Source organism: Magnolia sinica, chromosome 19 (genome assembly GCF_029962835.1).
Source record: "Magnolia sinica isolate HGM2019 chromosome 19, MsV1, whole genome shotgun sequence".
NCBI classification, from domain to species: Eukaryota; Viridiplantae; Streptophyta; class Magnoliopsida; order Magnoliales; family Magnoliaceae; genus Magnolia; species Magnolia sinica.
In genome coordinates, this window is record NC_080591.1 from 18913148 (window position 1) to 18931515 (window position 18368).

At 40.1% G+C, this 18368-nt stretch overlaps 1 protein-coding gene across 2 annotated transcripts; it reads right to left on the minus strand.

Annotated features, from left to right (window-relative positions):
* Positions 1-673: 673 nt before the first annotated feature.
* LOC131235614 (uncharacterized) lies at positions 674-14157 on the minus strand. Of its 2 annotated transcripts, none has more exons than XM_058232869.1 (5): positions 13954-14157; positions 6825-7024; positions 3794-3895; positions 1797-1848; positions 674-1274 (listed from the first exon to the last, which is right to left on the minus strand). In XM_058232869.1, the coding sequence occupies exons 1-5, from the start codon at positions 14042-14044 to the stop codon at positions 1162-1164; spliced, it is 558 nt and encodes a 185-aa protein (XP_058088852.1). In that variant the 5' UTR covers positions 14045-14157; the 3' UTR covers positions 674-1161. The 2 variants fall into 2 exon arrangements, with proteins under 2 accessions (XP_058088852.1, XP_058088853.1); XM_058232870.1 differs by having other exon boundaries at positions 6825-7058; positions 13954-14142.
* Positions 14158-18368: the final 4211 nt, after the last annotated feature.

Sequence of the window (18368 nt, forward strand, 5' to 3'; positions counted from 1 at the left end):
TCTCATACCGCAACATGTCTGTGTCAAGCTCAACCAATCTGAGTCAATCCTAATATCCAATGCCCAAACCCGTCCTGACATAAGTCGAGCTTGACCAACCCAACCCCAGCCAGCACAAACCCAACTTTAGTTTAAGAATGGAGTATGAGGCTAAGGGTATATCAACCCAGCTTAATTAGTGGAGGCAGCATCATATATATATCGTGATATGGATGAATGTTCTCATCTTCCATCATTTTGTTTCGAGTTTCCAGACAAATCAACTAGCCCAGCCCACTGATAAACTCACGCCCAACCTATTCAAGCAACACAATTTTTGCCCGAGCCCAACCCACTACTCGTTTGGCTTGGCCTGAAAAGCAATTTGGGTTAGTTGATCCACAGGCCAACCCAACCCATCAGGCTTTGGGCTCGTGGCATCTTCATCCATCATAGACTCACCTCCACGTACATAATTGTATAGCAGGTATATATACATTTCTGTAACCATGACCTGACTCAAAACTTAGAAAAGTCGACAAGAGATTTGAGCTTTAGTCACTAAAAAACTCGAGAGCTCATTCGAAACTCATCAAGCTGGTTCAGCTCAATTGACACAGCTTGAACCCAAGTCTTTAATAAGAAAAATTTAGGTTCTTAAGACTTGAATTAACCTCCAGGATGAATACAATCATAACCACTGCATCATCTGCTGCTTATTTTGTTCATTCCAAGTATTTTTACAATATTTGCAACAACCATAGATGTTTTTGTCTCACTGTTAAATACCAAACCAGGTCAATGAAAAGTCGGTTAAGTCCTTCGAGTCAACTCGACCGGGTCTTTTGAACTCTCCATGTATCCTGTTTGCCCATACTGACTGGATAGCCCATGACTGTAGATATCGAGCAAGTAGACCTTCCGATTGTGAATATGGACTGTCAACCGCTTTACCTGTCATCTGTTTGGAAGGCCAAAGATGGCACAGCTAGGTCCTTGTATTAGTTAAAAGTAACAAGAATGATGAAAAGGCCTGTCAGTGTTCCCTAATGCAATCCAATACACAAGTACAAGGGAAAAGCCAAGCGGTGTTCACTACTGCAATCCCTACACAAGAACAACGAAGCAACTAGGTGCTTCCACAACAATTACATTTTGCGAGTGACAAGTTTGAGTAACAATTCAAGTGCGTCCATGTCGGAAAACAAGAGCTGACCGATATATAGCAGCAAGATGGAGGAAAACAGTCACTACTATGAGCAGATCATCCAACAAACCGAAAATGCCAAGCATCCCTGTAGAAAATGGGTCGCATGAAATCATAACTAAGCTGATAACCGAAAAACAAAAAAAAACAAAAACAAAAACAAAAAGAATAAGGCCATGCACCAATTTAGTACTCTGATGAGCTCCATTCAAATTCGACATACAAAACACCAGTCATGATCCAACCCATTCACTGGGCAGGCCCCACTCGATCTTCCACATAGAAGCATATCATTGGACAATCTTAACATCCAATCAACGACAGATAATGGATGGCCAAAAAGAATGTTGACGACAATTAACATTGAACAGGAAACAGAGCATCGAAATCAGATGTGAGGATTGTCCAGTTCATGTGATTTGCGAATGTGATCCATCCACGATGAGTCCCACCTGATCAATGGTTCGATCATGGACCATTTTTCTGTGACCAATTTGAGTGCAGCATTCAAGATTGCTAAATGGTGGGATGCCAAGAGGTTATTCCCAGTGAAGGAAAACAACAGCATGAGTAAAGGAAGAAAACGGCTTGAACATTGTGCAAGTGGTACCTTCAGGAAGAATGTCTATGGGGCTAAGTACATAGATGCCCGTTAGTACCATCTGCAAGAAACAAAATCAGAACCCCACTTGAATAAGAAATGCTCAATCTCATGATTGACTTGAATATTATATATATATATATATATATATATAGTGCAAGATAATTCTGTTAGCCTCAATTTAATTTACCAAATCGTAGCAATTCACCCACCTTTCAAGTGGGCATAATTTGGTTGGAAAATGCAAAATTTTCAATGGCTTTTGCTTGGAAAATGCAAAATTTTCGCTTTCCCATCTTTATTTCTGTTAATACATGACATTGGAGAAAGAGGAGAGAAGTGAAAGGGATAGAATGAGGGAGAATGAGAAGATGCATCATCCCTCTCATAATGGTTTTATTTCTAATAATAGAGGGTTACAAGAGATCAAGAACACAATAATAAGAATGAGAATAATAGATGAGAAAACGATAAATGAGAATAAAATCCTTCCAGTATAGTTCTTTGCAAGAAATAACAAAATTGTGACTCTTCAAAACTTAATGGGTGCAGGAGGGCGGATGGTTTGTTAAAGATTCATCCTCTTACACAGCTTTGGGTGCTTGGAAAGCAATTTTAGGCATGCAACATTTGGTGAGCCAGGGCATTTCCTTCAAAGTCGAAATGGGTTCTCGGATCAGATTTTGGGTGGATATTTGGTGCGGTTAGCAGGCACTAGAAGGCATGTTCCAAAGACTTGCTAGGCTCACGCCGGATAAGCTTGTCCGTGTGGTGGATTGCTACTCAAGGGTTGGGGGGGAAGATTGTTTGGTGCCCTCCTTGTCGTAGGAATATGTTGGATGCTGAGTTTGACGAGTTTATATCGTTAATGGAGCTTCTTAATTCAGTTGCTCCGGACCCCCTCCAAAAAGACAGTATTGTGTGGGCGGGGAGCAAATTTGGCAAATTTTCAGTCAAAGCATTCTACAGACTCATCTCTACGATGCCCTCTAATGCAGTTCTGAGTCACCCCCTTCATCATTGGTTCTACAGAGCTCCCCCTAGAGTTGCAGCATTCGTTTGGTTGGTAGGCCAGAAAAGAATCCTAACTATTGACAATCTTTAGAGAAGATCACTCATTTTGCCCAACATTTGCCTTGTGTGTATGGGTAATGAGGATTCGGCCATCTTTTTATCCATTGTCCTTTTGCCACTAGAATTTGGGATTACTTCCTTTCGTTCTTGAGCACGGATTGGGTTATGCCTAAGTCAGTGGAAGAGCTTCTATGGGCCTGGCACGGTGGGGGTGGAGGGAAGGTGCGGAAAGCTATGTGGAGACTCCCTATCATGGCAATATTTTGGGTCATTTGGGGATCCAAGAATGGTCGATGTTTTTGCAATATCATTAAAGGGGAGAATGAAGTTATTTTAAGGATTTAAAGGCTAGTGACCCAATAGGCAGTGTATGTTAAGGTGCCTTCGGCTGCATTTCTTTTTTAGTGCTTTGTGGTTTTGGGCTTGTATCCTTTTCGCTTGGGTTCTTCTTAATAAATTATCGTTCTCTCTCAAAAAAAATTATTATTATTATTATTTTTTAATAACAACAGGGTGTCCCCGCCCCTTTTGAAGGCAGGACTATTCCCTGAGTAGGCATGCAATCACCTGCAAACCACGTGCATCGGGTAAGTGCACAGGATGGGAATTGAAACCGTGTCTGTGGCGAGCACACCCACAATGTTGGCCGTTCGCCCAAACCCACGTCGGGCAAAAAAAAAATTTATGTGACCTCTAAGAAAACATAAAAATAAACACAAGCAAAAGGAGAATGCAAAAAGTGATTAGCATGCAGTGAAACAGAAATAACATCTCACTTGGATACTTGTAGGGATTATATAACATATATACTCCAGAAAATTCCTTCAGTTACACATTCAGGTTATAATTTATCATCCCTAATTGTTTTTATCGAACCTCAAACTTCAGTGGCTTGAAAAAAACATATACATGAGCTGTTGAATGAACTTAACTGCAAAAATCATACGAGTTCTGTGAACAAGAGGAAGAGATCTTTGAGGATCCATCAGCTCTCTTAACATCCTTTTAACAAAAAATGGCAGGTCTCGCAACCTCTGTGGGGGGGAATTAAAAGAGCAGATTATAACAATAATAACAACAAAACATGCTTTGAGTAAAAGATATCTAACTACGATTTATTCCAAGACATGTTAAATGTGTTATAGTCTAGACGTGATGGGGAGAAAGTTAGAGCAGTTGTGTAACTGGCATTATCCATATTATTCAGCATAAATTCTCTAGTCAGATAAAATCAACTACCATCACAATCTACCATTCCATCAAATCTCAAGTTTTATATAATATATACTACTCCATTTTAAAGAATAGAAAAAGAATCATTAACGCATAACACAAGCTCGCATCATAATATGTGTGAAATTATACCCGATATTAACGTAATGTTCTTGTGGACTCCAAGAGGGTTTCACACAGTTTCCTGTGGTGTAGCCCTCTTTAGTTTTGAATCTACCTGATTTCCAGGCTTACATTAACATGAGCTGAGACAACATATGGACAGAGCAGATGTCACACAAGAAGCAAGAAAAGAATAATACACCCAACAAAAAGGAAAAACCGAAATCAAACTAGGGGAGAGGCCACACAGGCCTACACAAAGCGAACCCAGCCCTCTAAGAAAGTTTTAACTTTTGTAATAGCCTCCACCTCCCTAGCTGGAACATTTCTCAAGCAACACCCATTCCTCGTCCCCTATATTACTCAAAACACGGCCATAATGAGCAATCTCCAGGTCGCTTTACCACATTTTCCGATCCCGCTGCCGTGCCACGCCCAAAGAAGATCCTCCACCATAGCCGGCATCACCCAATCCATATGTGGAATAACGATAAGAAATTACTCCAGGGGCAATGAATAAAAAGCTGGTCAATCGACTCCCCACTATTCATGCACAACAAACAAATATAAGGAAGAACCATAGCCCTTCTCTGCCAATTATCGATAGCGAGAATCCTCTTTCAACAAACCAACCACATGAAGACTGCAACCTGGGGCGGGCCACCATAAAACCAATGCTGGAACGGATGGATAGGGGATCACAGCGAAGGACCCCAAATCAAGCGGAAGAGAGACTTAACGAAGAACTTCCCTGAAGAATTACCACTCCAAACAATTTCATCCTCCCAGAAACGTCAATTTTAATGTTACCAAGGATCTGGAGCAAGTCAACGAGCTTGCCTATCTAAGCATCCAATCAGTCAACGAGGTTGCCTATATCCACTACCATACATGTGATATATCTTTGTATATATTACGTCAAATTCCTTGTAATCTTAATTAGTATGTAATAGGCTATATGGGACTATCTTTGGAGAAGAGATAAGAATGTACTGCCTGCTGTCTATATAATGGAATGCTCTCTCACGTTGAGACACAAGTTGAACAACAGGAACTCTTGGTTGTAAACCTACAGATACTACTCCAGATACAGACTGCAAACTTCACCAGGAAGATGGGGGCCTTCTTCATGAGCCAAAAAACTATCAATGGCTAGTGTGAAAAATGATTAACCTTACTATCACTCGACAGATATCGGACATGCTGCTAAGGCAATTCATTTCAAAGCAAGAAAGATAATTCATACAGTATCAAAAAGGTTCTCCAGGCAAAGGAAATCCCTACTCTCATCATGGTCACTTATGCATCAATGCATATCCAATGCAGATTTGGGTAGGAAATCTGGCCATTTGCCAATCTACCTTTGGATACTGTATTTTCTAGGTGAAAATCTGGTTACATGGAAGAACAAAAAGCAAATAGTTAGTGCTCAATCTAGTACAGAAGTTCAGTATCAAGCAATGGCCCAAGCCACATGTGAGTTAATGAGGGTTAAAAAGTTGATAACTAAATTAGGATGTCTAATTCAATAGCCAATGGAATGAGATGCGACAATCAAGTGGCCATCCATATCTCTATGAATCCTGTTTTCCATGGGGGAACTAAACACATCAAAGATGACTATTAGTTTTTTATTATTATTTCACACCCACAGTCCACACACTCACACCATAGTGGGATTTCACCACCTATGGATACTCGAACCCTTGACCTGGTGTTGAAACTCTTGTGAGTCTACCACCGGGGCAAGAGTAAGGTCCCAAGTTGACTATTTAGTTTTTTTTTTTTTTTTTTTTTTGGGTTAGCTTGTCTGTACACACCCATGTCAGTACACACACTCCATGTTAGCCACCCCCACTAGGGATCGATACCAAGACCTCAAGTGTTGAAACGAGGTATCTCTACTCAGTCTGCCAGTTGAGCTATGGATCTGGGTGTAAGTTGACTATTAGTTCATCCATGAGAAGAATGCTATAAAAGAAATTACAATTCCATGTATCAGATCTACTGAACAAGTAGCAGATGTGTTGAAGGCTCAACTCCATATCATAACCAAGCTGGATGTGATTGACATGCATGCTCCAGCTTGAGGGGGAGTGTCAGAGGAGTACATATGCCTGTAGTCCTGCAGACTACCACACCTACAATATATCTTTGCACGTTATGTCAAATTCCTAGTGATCTTTGCTAGGGCGTGATAGGCTGTATGTTACTATTTTCAGGAGAAGAGGTAAGAATGTAATTAGCAGGCTCTCTCTATCATGTGATGGTCTTTCACATTGAGAGAAGTCGATCTTTCCCAAAAATATTTCTCTCCACGTCTTCGTAATCAGTCTAACGACACAAGCTGCATTCTTCATGTTTTGTTCAAAGTATGATTGTAAAACCTTACCAGATCTAGACAATAATCAAATCTAATTTACCTAGCAAATTATAGCTACATTCAGATTTTCTGGAAGTAAAAAAAGTGGGTAGGAGCAGCAAGAAAGCAAATATTTCAAAATTTCAAAGAATCACACATTCCAATCACAATCACATGTTCAAAACATAAAGAATGCAAATAAATAAATAAAAGCAATGGATGCTAAGATGCTAACTGAAATAGATGAGAGATATTGAAGTATACACCTGAATGAGACTGTGTGGGCCTCCACCAAACAGATGGTTGTACTTTTCAATTTTTTCAAGGACTTGATGTGCTTCTGGTTCATGACGCTGACGTAGTGCAGCCTCAGTAGGTATCAACAAAGTTATCAAGCGACGACATATTGGGCACTTACATGGCTGAAGCGCTGAGCCGTAATGCCAAACTCGCATGATACAATTAGCTGAAATGGGACCAGGAAAAGCACCCAAAAGTAGCTAGAGGATAGATGATGATGAAATTCACCAAAAAAAACCAGAACATCTAATAGTAAAATGGGAAATTCCAGCAGGTAATAGTATAGCTGCCACCACCAAACCTTCTACTTTTAATTAAAGCAACGAAAGGCAAGAAAGCATAATGTAAACAAGTTTCTTCGAAATGATGCATTGAGAACAGCAGCTCCAAAGCTATTCTATGAGCATTCAGTCTGTGATGGTAATTTAAAATAAAGAGCATTACTGGCAGAACAGATTTACTACACAAAGTTACCAACTAGACTTAGAATCAATTGTTTATTGGAGGGAGATTCTTGCAATACAATGATAGCTTGGGTGTCAAGGAAATGTGATCCTCCTTGGAAATTAGCCTTCATATCCAACTTTATAAGGCTAAAATTGTGATCAATGGCCATTTGTTTACAGCAAGTTCCTAGAGAGGTTAACTATATTGCAGATTCCAATGCCAAGGAAGGGGCCCCTAAGCCTTCTATTTGTACAGGATCTTCCCATCCATTGCCTTAATCAATCCTTCTACTTTCTTGCACAGTAGGCTTTTCTAATAAGATTGTTTTGTTATCAAAGAAAAAAGACAATATTTTAAAATGGAACCATCCATCAAATCATTTTTGTTGTAGTTTACGCCAGTCCAACCAGGTCAAACAGTTCCAAAGTGTTTAAAACCCGGACCAGACTAGATGGTCATACCAGTTTCGACAGGAAATGGACATCAAAACAAGCAGGATCACTATAAACCTGGGTCAATTGGGTGAATAGCTGTTTTCTTCAAAGGAAAAAAATGTAAGCTTACTGCAAAGCTCGAAGCAGCAACCTCAAATCGAAACCCAAACACCATAACCACTGTGCTTGTTTCAATGTGTTTCTGATTAATATGATTTCCACAGACATTGCCAAAACATTAAATAAAAGAAAGCATTTTGCATTGTGAGGTTTTTTGTTAATCTGGGATCGAGTTACATTCCAGGTTGTGGTCTGGCAGAGACCCTTAATTATATTCCAGGGAATAACCCTTGATTATAGGAAAGAGTGCTCAAGAAGACTATGACATGGATATATTAAAGAGATAATGAACGTACTATTGATGCCACTACATGCTATGCTTGAATACATCTTGCTGTATTCAAAGTATTACATAGCGTAACTCAGATGACCTCAGGAAATTTGTGATTAATTGATTTAAGGATTCATACCCCTCACATGGTGAGATGACGAGTGTTACATACTCTGCCTTAGTAATGATCTCTCTAGTATAGAATCCACAATGTCATCAATATAAGATGAATAAAGATGAGAATGTGGTAATCTGCATGTTCTGCATATGGATCTCCGAGACAAGTAGCGTACAGTTGTGTCTATGAAGGAGAACACAACACTGCATAATAGAAGGCAAGCAACCCTGGGTTGCTATATAATGAGATGAATAAAAATGGACAATGCCCAGCACTGTTGGCGTATTTGGGACATCGTGGATGCTATACTAGAAAGTAGTCATTATGTTTGTTTGGCACTCATAAAAGACATATAATAAGCTTTGATCACCATCTGAGAAAGCACAGGACTTAAATCAAGTGATAAGCACCACTTGTACATGAAGCATCCTAGCATTAGCCCTGTTAAATGGTCAAGCTGTTAGCATAATTGCATGAGAAGCGCCCTAGGAGGAGCAATGTGGTCAGGTCAGCCGAGTCATCTGGCTAGCTCTGTAAAGCACACATATCGCAATCTATGGAGGGCACAGGCCGCTGTCGTATGGACACCAGCAACCAAGTATCAAGAAGGCGCAAGCGATGGTTGCAAGGGGCTCAGCAGCCACACTAAGAGAGGGCAGGCGCGAGCAACCATTGTAAGAGAGCTAACAATCACGTCCAAAGAGCACACAGGCAACGGGTGCAAGAGGTAACAGTAGTCACACCCAGAAAGGGCACAAATGACAGACGAGAGCCACAGACATCATGCCTAGAAGGCGCAAACGACAGTTATGAACTCAACGGAGGTCTCACCCAGAAAGGGGGCGAACAACTATTGTGAGAACAACAGCGATCACACTCAGGCAGGGCACAAGCAACTAGGATTGAAAGTTGGGCAGGTCGGGTCAGGTTGGTGCTCAACCCTAACCCAACACAAGGTTCATATACCTCAACCCTAACCCAACCTGACTCAACGTCGAGTTGGGAATTCTCAACCGAAGCCCAACCCAAGCGAGCTCGATCAGGTTGGCCGGGTTGGCCAAGTGGATACAGGCTAATATTTTCATTATTACATTAGTCTATTATATTTCAATACACGTCTTATTTTTTGTACCTATAATTTTATTAATTATTTATGTAGTTATTTATTGTAAAGAACTTCATTTTTTCTAAACAAAGATGCTAAAATATAGGACAACAACTCCTTTAAAAGTCGTGTTGTGTAGCACGCAATCTATTTGGGAGAGAGAAATCCAGCGTAACTTGTTAGCTTCAATCATCGGAAATGACGTGGACCACTGAGACTCGACAGCACTGGAATTTCCTATGCCTTCAACACAGACGATCCACACTCAAGTATAATTTGTAAGTAACTTATATATCGATCGGGTTTGGGTTGGGTCGGGCAACCCGAGCCCAACCCAAGTTTTATTGGGTTGTTGTTTGTATAGCCCAAGCCCGAGACCGAACCTGATACATCCTGCCCGAGCCCAACCCAATGTCAGGTTGGTCGGGCTGAACCCGCCCGACTTTCAACCCTACAAGCCACCATTCTAAAAGTGCCTTAAGGACCTTCCTAAATAATACAGGCTACTGCTGCAAGCTCATGGGCAATAGGTCAATCAAAGAACATGCCCCTTGCCACTGTGGGATAGGAATGTGCAAACACCCTTTCTAGCTGCACCCTGGGAACTGCATCCCTGGGCACAAGAGCAAATATGCCCTAAGGATCTTGCATTCTCCAGGGCACCAATAGGGACACGTCTTGGGGTTTTTAGAGGGATCTCTCAAAGAGGCCTACAACAATGAAAAATCTCTCCTTTCCTGAATGATGTGTGGCACAGTATTTATAGGCAAAGTCCAGTGAGGGACCCCCAGGACACATGTTGCACTCTAATTGGGCAAAAGGATGCAAGGTGAGAACTGTTCTGCACAAACCATCAAGGACGCATAGCACTCTCCCATTGGACGAGGAAAATCTTTCCTGCTAGCCGTCACATACACATGGCATGTCTTTAACTCAAATGCCCTTCTCAACTAGCACCATTCGCACCCTCCTAATTCGTTAAGGGTAAACTTCAATTGGCCACGAGTCACGCCCTCCTATGAGCAGGACAGGCTCACAATCTAGTGAGTTGTGCCCTCTCACATAACAATGCTCCACAAACTCCTATTAAGAGGGTGCGATCACTCCATAGCCCTTCTATATCCAAATCTAAGAAGGTACGACCTTCATTGCCCACGGTCTCCAACTATGAAGGTGCGGGCAACACTTATCATTTTTTACGTATCTACGGTGTTACTTGAAGAACACTTATTTTATATATATATATATATATATATAGAGAGAGAGAGAGAGAGAGAGAGAGGCATGCTCACCTGCGCACCTTTGCACACGTGTCATGGGCGTCTAATCCGAACGGTCCATGTGATGCGGAAATCCCATGAAACCCCAAGGGACAAATTTTCACCCTGATCTAAAATTCTGGTGGGCCATAGCAAAAAGAAATGCAAATCAAGGGAGGAAACTGTTTTCATTTTTCATGGCCCACCAAAGTTTTGGATCAAAGTAAAAATTGGGCCCAGGGGTTTCATGAGGTGCTGCTTCACGTGGACCATTCAGATTTTGGAATCACATCACATATGATAAGTTCTCAAAAAAGTTCGCACGAGTTCCGTGCAAACTGGTGTGCAGCTAAGCATTTGGCTATATATATATATATATTCCATGAGCTGAAACAGATCTGGCTAGTTGGACAGGTGGTTGGACCAAACTGCCTAGAGAAAATGGGTCGCGGTCTGGCACAGGCTATATTCCCTGAGCTAAAACAGGTCTGGCTAGTTGGACAGGTGGTTGGACCAAACTGCCCAGAGAAAATGGGTCGTGGTCTGGCCCAGGCTTTAAAACAACTTGTTAAGATTAAAACAATTTGTTAAGAAGACACCTCTGGAATAGTGGATAATGAATTTAGGCATTTAAAGGGAGATTACAAGTTCAAGGTTCACCAACATAAATGTATAATTTTTTTAATTAAATCACTTGACCCAGGTTTCAAGTGAATCTAGACTATTTTTGTGTCCAGTCCGATCCAATTTTTTAAAATATGCTTAGAAACTAGAACGGAACAATGACAGCTTTCTAACCAAACCTATATCTTACAGCAAAGCGGCCTGAAGTTGAGGAACATATTGTAATCAAGCATTTGTATGTTGCAGTGAGATTAATAGTTCCAAACTACCAATATCGCTGGGTGTTTGATCTTAAGCCTAAATAATGATGCAATTGCATGAGAAGATTGAAATATTCCTGACGGTTGACAACTGAAAGAAAGCTCCAACTAATGCTAAAATAAGAGGAAGATTGGAAAGGACCAAATCAAATGTGAGACAATCAATCAGATTGGACAATTCCGATTTCATACCCAACCAACCAAAGATCATCCTGCAGTTTCTTCAAATAAGAAACCAACCAAAAAACAGTTCAAGATGAGCTGATGTCAGCATGACATTTGCCAGTTCGTGATCCCATGCTGTGATACTCAGGTCCTTCAGAAAACTGGACTTCTTGAGTCCAATACTCAGATTCATGTAAGGATAAGGGACATCCCCTTCCCAAGACTTGAAATTCAAATTTACTAAGATTTTGAACTCTAAAAATTATCAATTAATTAGAACTTCTAGTAAACTGTGTCATTGGAAAATGAATTCAATTGTGATATGGTTGGGAAAGAATTCTAACATATAATGCTTATGAGCAATAATAATTCTTGCCATACCCATATTTTGACAATTCGGATTTTGAGGATCTGCCAAACCTATTCCTTGCCATATTCGATGCATGTACATGGACTTTGGTAACACAAGACTCCCATGCACTATGAGCTTTTATTTCAGAAAAATATGGACTTGTGTTGGGTTTAAACCCTGTTTTCAACATGAAAACAACCAGCTCATAATTTGGAAGTTCTATATCTATTTAAAGTGCTAACCAATTTCTTCGTTGATTCTAGTCACTAAATAAAGAATATTGAGCCTCCATATGTTTCTTAGTGAGTTCAAGTCACTCTTTCCTAAAATGTTTTGCCAATTTCTTTCTATTTAACCTATTTAGTCTACTTCTTCGGATGCCTTTGTTATTGACACAATCCTTCTTAGTCTTCCAATTATAGAGAGTTTTAGTGCATGGGGCACCCATGTCTATTGACACGACAGGGACATGGATGAAATGAGGGAGGATGCCAGTCTCTGTTTCTCAAAATCTAGGACATGGCATTGTCTTTTAGTCTTTGAACCATGCCCTTGCTTGTGGTTTCATAAACCAAATTTTGTTGTCTTTTAGTAGTCTTTGTCGCATGCTAGACTTAATGAAATTAAAGGTTTACAATGTTTGTATTGCGACACATTTTACGAAATTACTCACATATATGAGTGTAAACCATAATTAGAATCTAAAAAAATTGTGGTGACAAATAAAAGAGGAACCCAATGCAAAAGGGGTTGGTCATAACATATCTGTACAAGTACCTTACAAGTATCCAACATTGGGTCTCACATCGTGTCTGACACGATATGCTGAGCATATGCAAGTATCTAGGTATCATAGATCCCCAACGGGTTCTGAAATAGCAAAAAGTTCAGATCACTAAACCATGGGCCCCACTTGTACAAACTGAAAAACCCAGGCATGTTGTCAATTCTCCGGTTGAGAGTTGTATGCGTCCCTTGCATAGACTAAGGTCGAGGAATGTATAATTCCTCCATTACCAGTATCCAACTAAACAAGGAGGCTAATAGCTAGCCATGAAACATAAAGATCATGATTGATAATTGTGACATTGCCATGTGGATTTTCACACTAAGTACTGTTTTACTCTCCTGTTAAATTACCAAGCAGCTCCAAAATTCATCAAATAGTTGAAAAACTACGACACTGATGCCTCTACAAGTCCATGTAGAGTAAGTTACTCTTCAAGTGCTGCAGGTGGGGCTCACCAGGATGCATGTATGGCATCTGACCTGTTCATCGTGGTCGTGTTCCATACTGAATTTTGGGCACCTGAAAATTCAGGCTAATCCAACCATCATATGGGCCACCACATGATCTGGAGGTTTTCAAACGATTTTTAACTGTTTCCTATAATGGGGCCAACTATTTTGTCTATATCTCATCCAGACCGTGCATCATGTGATCCCCACCATGATGATGGGATGACCCAAAAATTAGGCATATATAATCATTAGGTGATCCACACCATAGGACACAACATACGTACAACCATTAAAAATAAAAATAAAAATAAAAAATAAATGGAAAACAAAATATAAAAAAATAATAAAATAATAAAAACAAAACAAAACCCTCCAAATTCATGCGGTGGACCACGTGATGGTTGGATTGGCCTGATTTTAGGGACTTCGAACTTTCAGCAACCGCAGCACGTGTAGAATAAACTTAATTCTACACGGATTTGTAGAGGAACCAACCGGCCTCAAAAACTAATTAGACAAGAAAATCAATCAATGGAAAGGGGAAAAAAGTGAAGAAATAAATGCATCTATGTAGTGCCCTAATTTTCATGCGGAAGCTAAGCCCTAGGTTTTTGCTGGATCAAAGACATAATTAATGAGAAGAATGAAAGAATGGGGATGGATGTTGAATGAAAGTGGTGGTGATGAAATGAACGGACCGCAGAACCAGTGAGAGCAGTTGGCTTGGCAAGGAAGGTTGAAGTTGTCATGGCAGACCGAGCAACAATCGTTCACCGGTGGACCATCCATCCTCTCTCTCTCTATCTCGTGAGATGTCCCGTCTCTGTTCTTCTTCTCTTTTCTTTTCTTTTCTTTTCTTTCTTTTTTTTATTTTTTATTATTATTTTAACTGAGACCGGTAAGAGGTGACGCGGTTTGTCGGGTGCACGCGCGGATTATGTACTAGCACTACCCCGCCTGTTCGGAGCTCGGGACAGGCGGAGGCTCCGAGGGCCACTGAGGGGCCATCGTAATGTTTGAATTTTATCCGTACTGTCCATCCTTTTTTTTCATATCATTTTAAAGTATTGGATAAAAAATAAGCCCGATCCAAGCTCAAATGTACCACACCACAGGAAGCAGCGGTGCTAAGAATGCCCACTATTGAAACCTTCTGACGGTCCTGTTTTTTATTTGCCATCCAACCCGTTGATACGGTCATATAAACCTGGGTGAATTGAAAAAACAAATATCATCTTGATCCAAAACTTCGGTGGTCCCTGAAAAATTTTCAACGGTAGGAATTTTAATCCCCAATGGGTGGTCTATTTAAGATTTTTATCTTCTCTATTTTTGAGTTGATAATTTAAAATGAAATGAAAAAATGAATAGACTGTGTGGATAGAATTCAAACATCAGGATGGCCCCCAGAGCCTCCCCTGTTCCAAACAGGCAGGGGTAGTACCTAATCCGTCCGGCTGGTGCTGGGGCCATTAACCAAACCGCGTTCAGATCAAAGGGGGACGCGGATCGGTACTATCCCTCCTGTTCCAACCTCAGGACAGGCCAGGGCTCCGAAGGGCCACCATGATGTATGGATTTTATCCACGCCGTCCATCCATTTTTTCATATCAGTTTATGGTGTGACAAAAAATAAGGGCTCAAGTGGACCACATCAAGAAAGCAGCAGTGCTGATGATGACCGCCATTGAAACTTTCCTTACCCACAGTGATGTTTATTTTCCATCCAATTTGTTCATAAGGTCATATAGACCGGGATGAAGGGAAAGCACCAATATTAGCTTGATCCAAAACTTTTGTGCCCTCGTGAAGTTTTCAACAGTAGAATTTTAACCCCTAATATATTGACCACTTGAGAATTAGATCTACTTATTTTTTAGAATTATGACCTAAAATTGTATGAAAAAATAGGTGGACGGTGTGGATAAAACCCATACATCATGGTAACCCATCAGAACCCCAGCTTGTCCCTAGCTCGAGACAAGTGGGGTAGTAACCAAACCCCCTCTCTTGGAGTAGCGCAAGTTAGGTGATACCCGTAGCCAGCATTACGGCAATGTCAGTGAGACCCTGACGATAGGGACTTACCTTGCATGTATGCATTGTATATCCACGCGTTCCTTTATTTTTACAGCTTATGGTAGGCCATGGTCCCAAAAATGAACCACATAAAAATATCCGGTGGATCATACTACAGGAAATAATGGTTAATAACCATTGAAAACCTTTTATGGGCCAAAAAGTTTTAGATCAAGCTCATATTGAGTTTTTTTTAACCATGGACTACAATAAGTTGGAAAACAGATGGATTGTATATATTGTATATACAATGCATGCATTGAGGTGGCCTTCTATGTTATGGTTAGGGTCTCACCTATAGGGATGGTTTCGAGGTCTCACTCAAGATGCGCTTCCTCAATGTATGCATTGTATATCCACACACTCCATCTGTTTTTGCAGCTTATTTTAAAATATGTTGCCAAAAATGAAAATGATTCAAACCACACCACAGGAATCAATGGTCAATGAACTCCCATCATTAAAAGCTCCCTAGCGTCCACCATAATGTTTATTGGCCATCCAATGATCAAGTCATACAAACATATATGAAAAGAAAAACAAATATAAACTTTTATGGCCCACAACAGGTTTTCAATGGTCATTAACCATTGTTACATGTGGTGTGGTCCACCTAATATTTTTATCTGCTTTATCTGTAGGACAATGGCCTACAATAAGTTGGAAAAAACATATGAACGTGGATATAAAGTGCATACATCTAGGTGAGTCCATTCAGGGTCTCACCCACATTGCTAGTTCTAGGGTCTCACCCAAGTTGCGTTGACCCTAGAACCAGCAATGTGGGTGAGACCCTGACCATAGGGACCCACCTCAATGTATGCATTGTATATCCACATCGTCCATCTGTTTTTACGGCTTATTTTAGGATGTGATGCCAAAAATGTAGATGATTCAAGTTTTAGGTAGATCATGTAACACCCTAGTCTTCCAACACTCGAGTATTAAATGTCCTTGAGGGTTTCTATAAAACCTTTTGATTAAATTATGCAACCACACATGCACACTCTCGTTTTAACTCAAAGAACTTATAAATTTTAGGTGAAACCTGAATTCTATAATCCTAAAACTCAATAAAAGTCCAAGTTAAATCAAGTATTCAACTCTAGGTAGACTGATAGAGTCATGAGATCAGTCATGCAACCTTAAAACATCAGAGAGTTTAATTGTGAGGCGAACATGGCCTCTGTCGGTTTGACCAACTATGAAAAACATAAACCAGGTGGAGTCTCGGTTATGTCAGTTCGAGCAATAGAACCGTTGGTTCCTGTCTTTTCGCGGGTAATGTACCCACGGACCACTGAATTAGGAATTTGATGGCTATAAAAGCTTTTTTTTCATTTTTTTTTCCCATTCAAGCCATTTTCTTAACCCTTCAAAGCTCTGTGAGAGAGAGAGAGAGAGAGAGAGAGAGGGATTTTTTAAAGTGAGAGAGAGGGTGCAGATTTCGATGCTCTGGATAATCGTGGGCTGAGTTTCGCTGACTTAAGAACCATTTCCCGTACCTCTATTGAAACAGAATGGTTTCACATTCCTTCATCGATTGGTTATTCTTCTCCGTTCGTATCTCCTTCTCCAATTTCGATCTCAATTAGTTCAAAAGATTGAATAGCCAAGTCATTAAAAAGCGTTCGTTGCTAGCACCCTTCTCGAATTATGTCGGACAATTTTCACCAAATTTAGGTCAGGTGAGCTGTCCTGAGCTTTCCCCGACCGAAAATCTTCGAGCATAGAAATCTTCTCTAATTCTTTCAAGCCTCAAAAATTTTGACCCAATGTTCTATGCATATCAAGTCTGGAGAGTCCTGACTGATATTAGGAGAAGCCAATGTCATGCGTGAGTCGAGTTCGGCATAGGCTTCATCAAATCTCTCTGTTGGGCCTGAGTTCAAGGTCGAGTCATGGACTTGAGTCGACTCAGTTAGATAGGTAAGTGTTAATCCCCTATTAATCTCTAATTTGGCTTTAATGAGAACTAAATTAGAATTAAATCTAGTGTCATGCCCATAATTTTAGGAGTCAAGCATGCACTTGATCCCCGATATTTCGAGTGTGAACTTTTGTTTTGCGAAAGCGTGATTTCTCTGTGCAGTTATATTGGCATCTAAACAATCATAAGAGTTAAATAAAACAATATATGAAAGTCCAAAAATACGTGCAGTTGAGTCACTAATCCAAAATATACATACATCCATCCAATCAACAGAGTCCACTCAGCTCGGAACTCCAATATATAAGTCCAAAATGAATAAAGCGTAACATATAAAGTCTCCGCCCAACACTCCAAATCATCGCAGCGATGAAGCATACTGATCTACACTTTCCCATCTAAGACCTCGATGGTACCTGCAACGATAACATCATCTGCTTAGTATTTTAAAACATTGTCCCAGGTGGGAGTGAGTGATCAACTCAATGGTACCATTTTCTTAAGTTATATATGTTATCAACACAATTAATCATAGATAGTCATAGCACAATATAGCAAGGCATCTCGTATAGTTCCAACTATTGTGAATCGTCCGTATTCAATCTCGGTCGACCATATAAGCTTGGAATAGCCAACCCAAGGTGGATCATCCACTTTCTTAAGCAATTTGCAGAGTTCGATCCACAACGACAGCAATGCAGTATCTATCAAATACATAATTATAATCACAAAATATTTTAATACCACACGAGGATTATCACTTGAACACGTGTACGAATCGGTACAATCCAACGTATATCAATACAAACCAACATGTATCAACAACACAAATTAATACCATACTAGGGTATAACAATAAAACACATGTATGAATCAGTAAAATCCATTGTAAATCAATACAATCCATCATATATCAACATCGCTTATCAATTAACATAAAAGAATTCTAATAGTAGGAATTTCACATTGATAAAGCATTTCATCAAACATTTTGGCTACTAACATCAACTAACATTAGGGATGCAATAATAAAATAATTTAATCATAAATAGCGTATGGAATTTTAACAACAATGAAAAATCATTATCTAACACTATTAAGGGT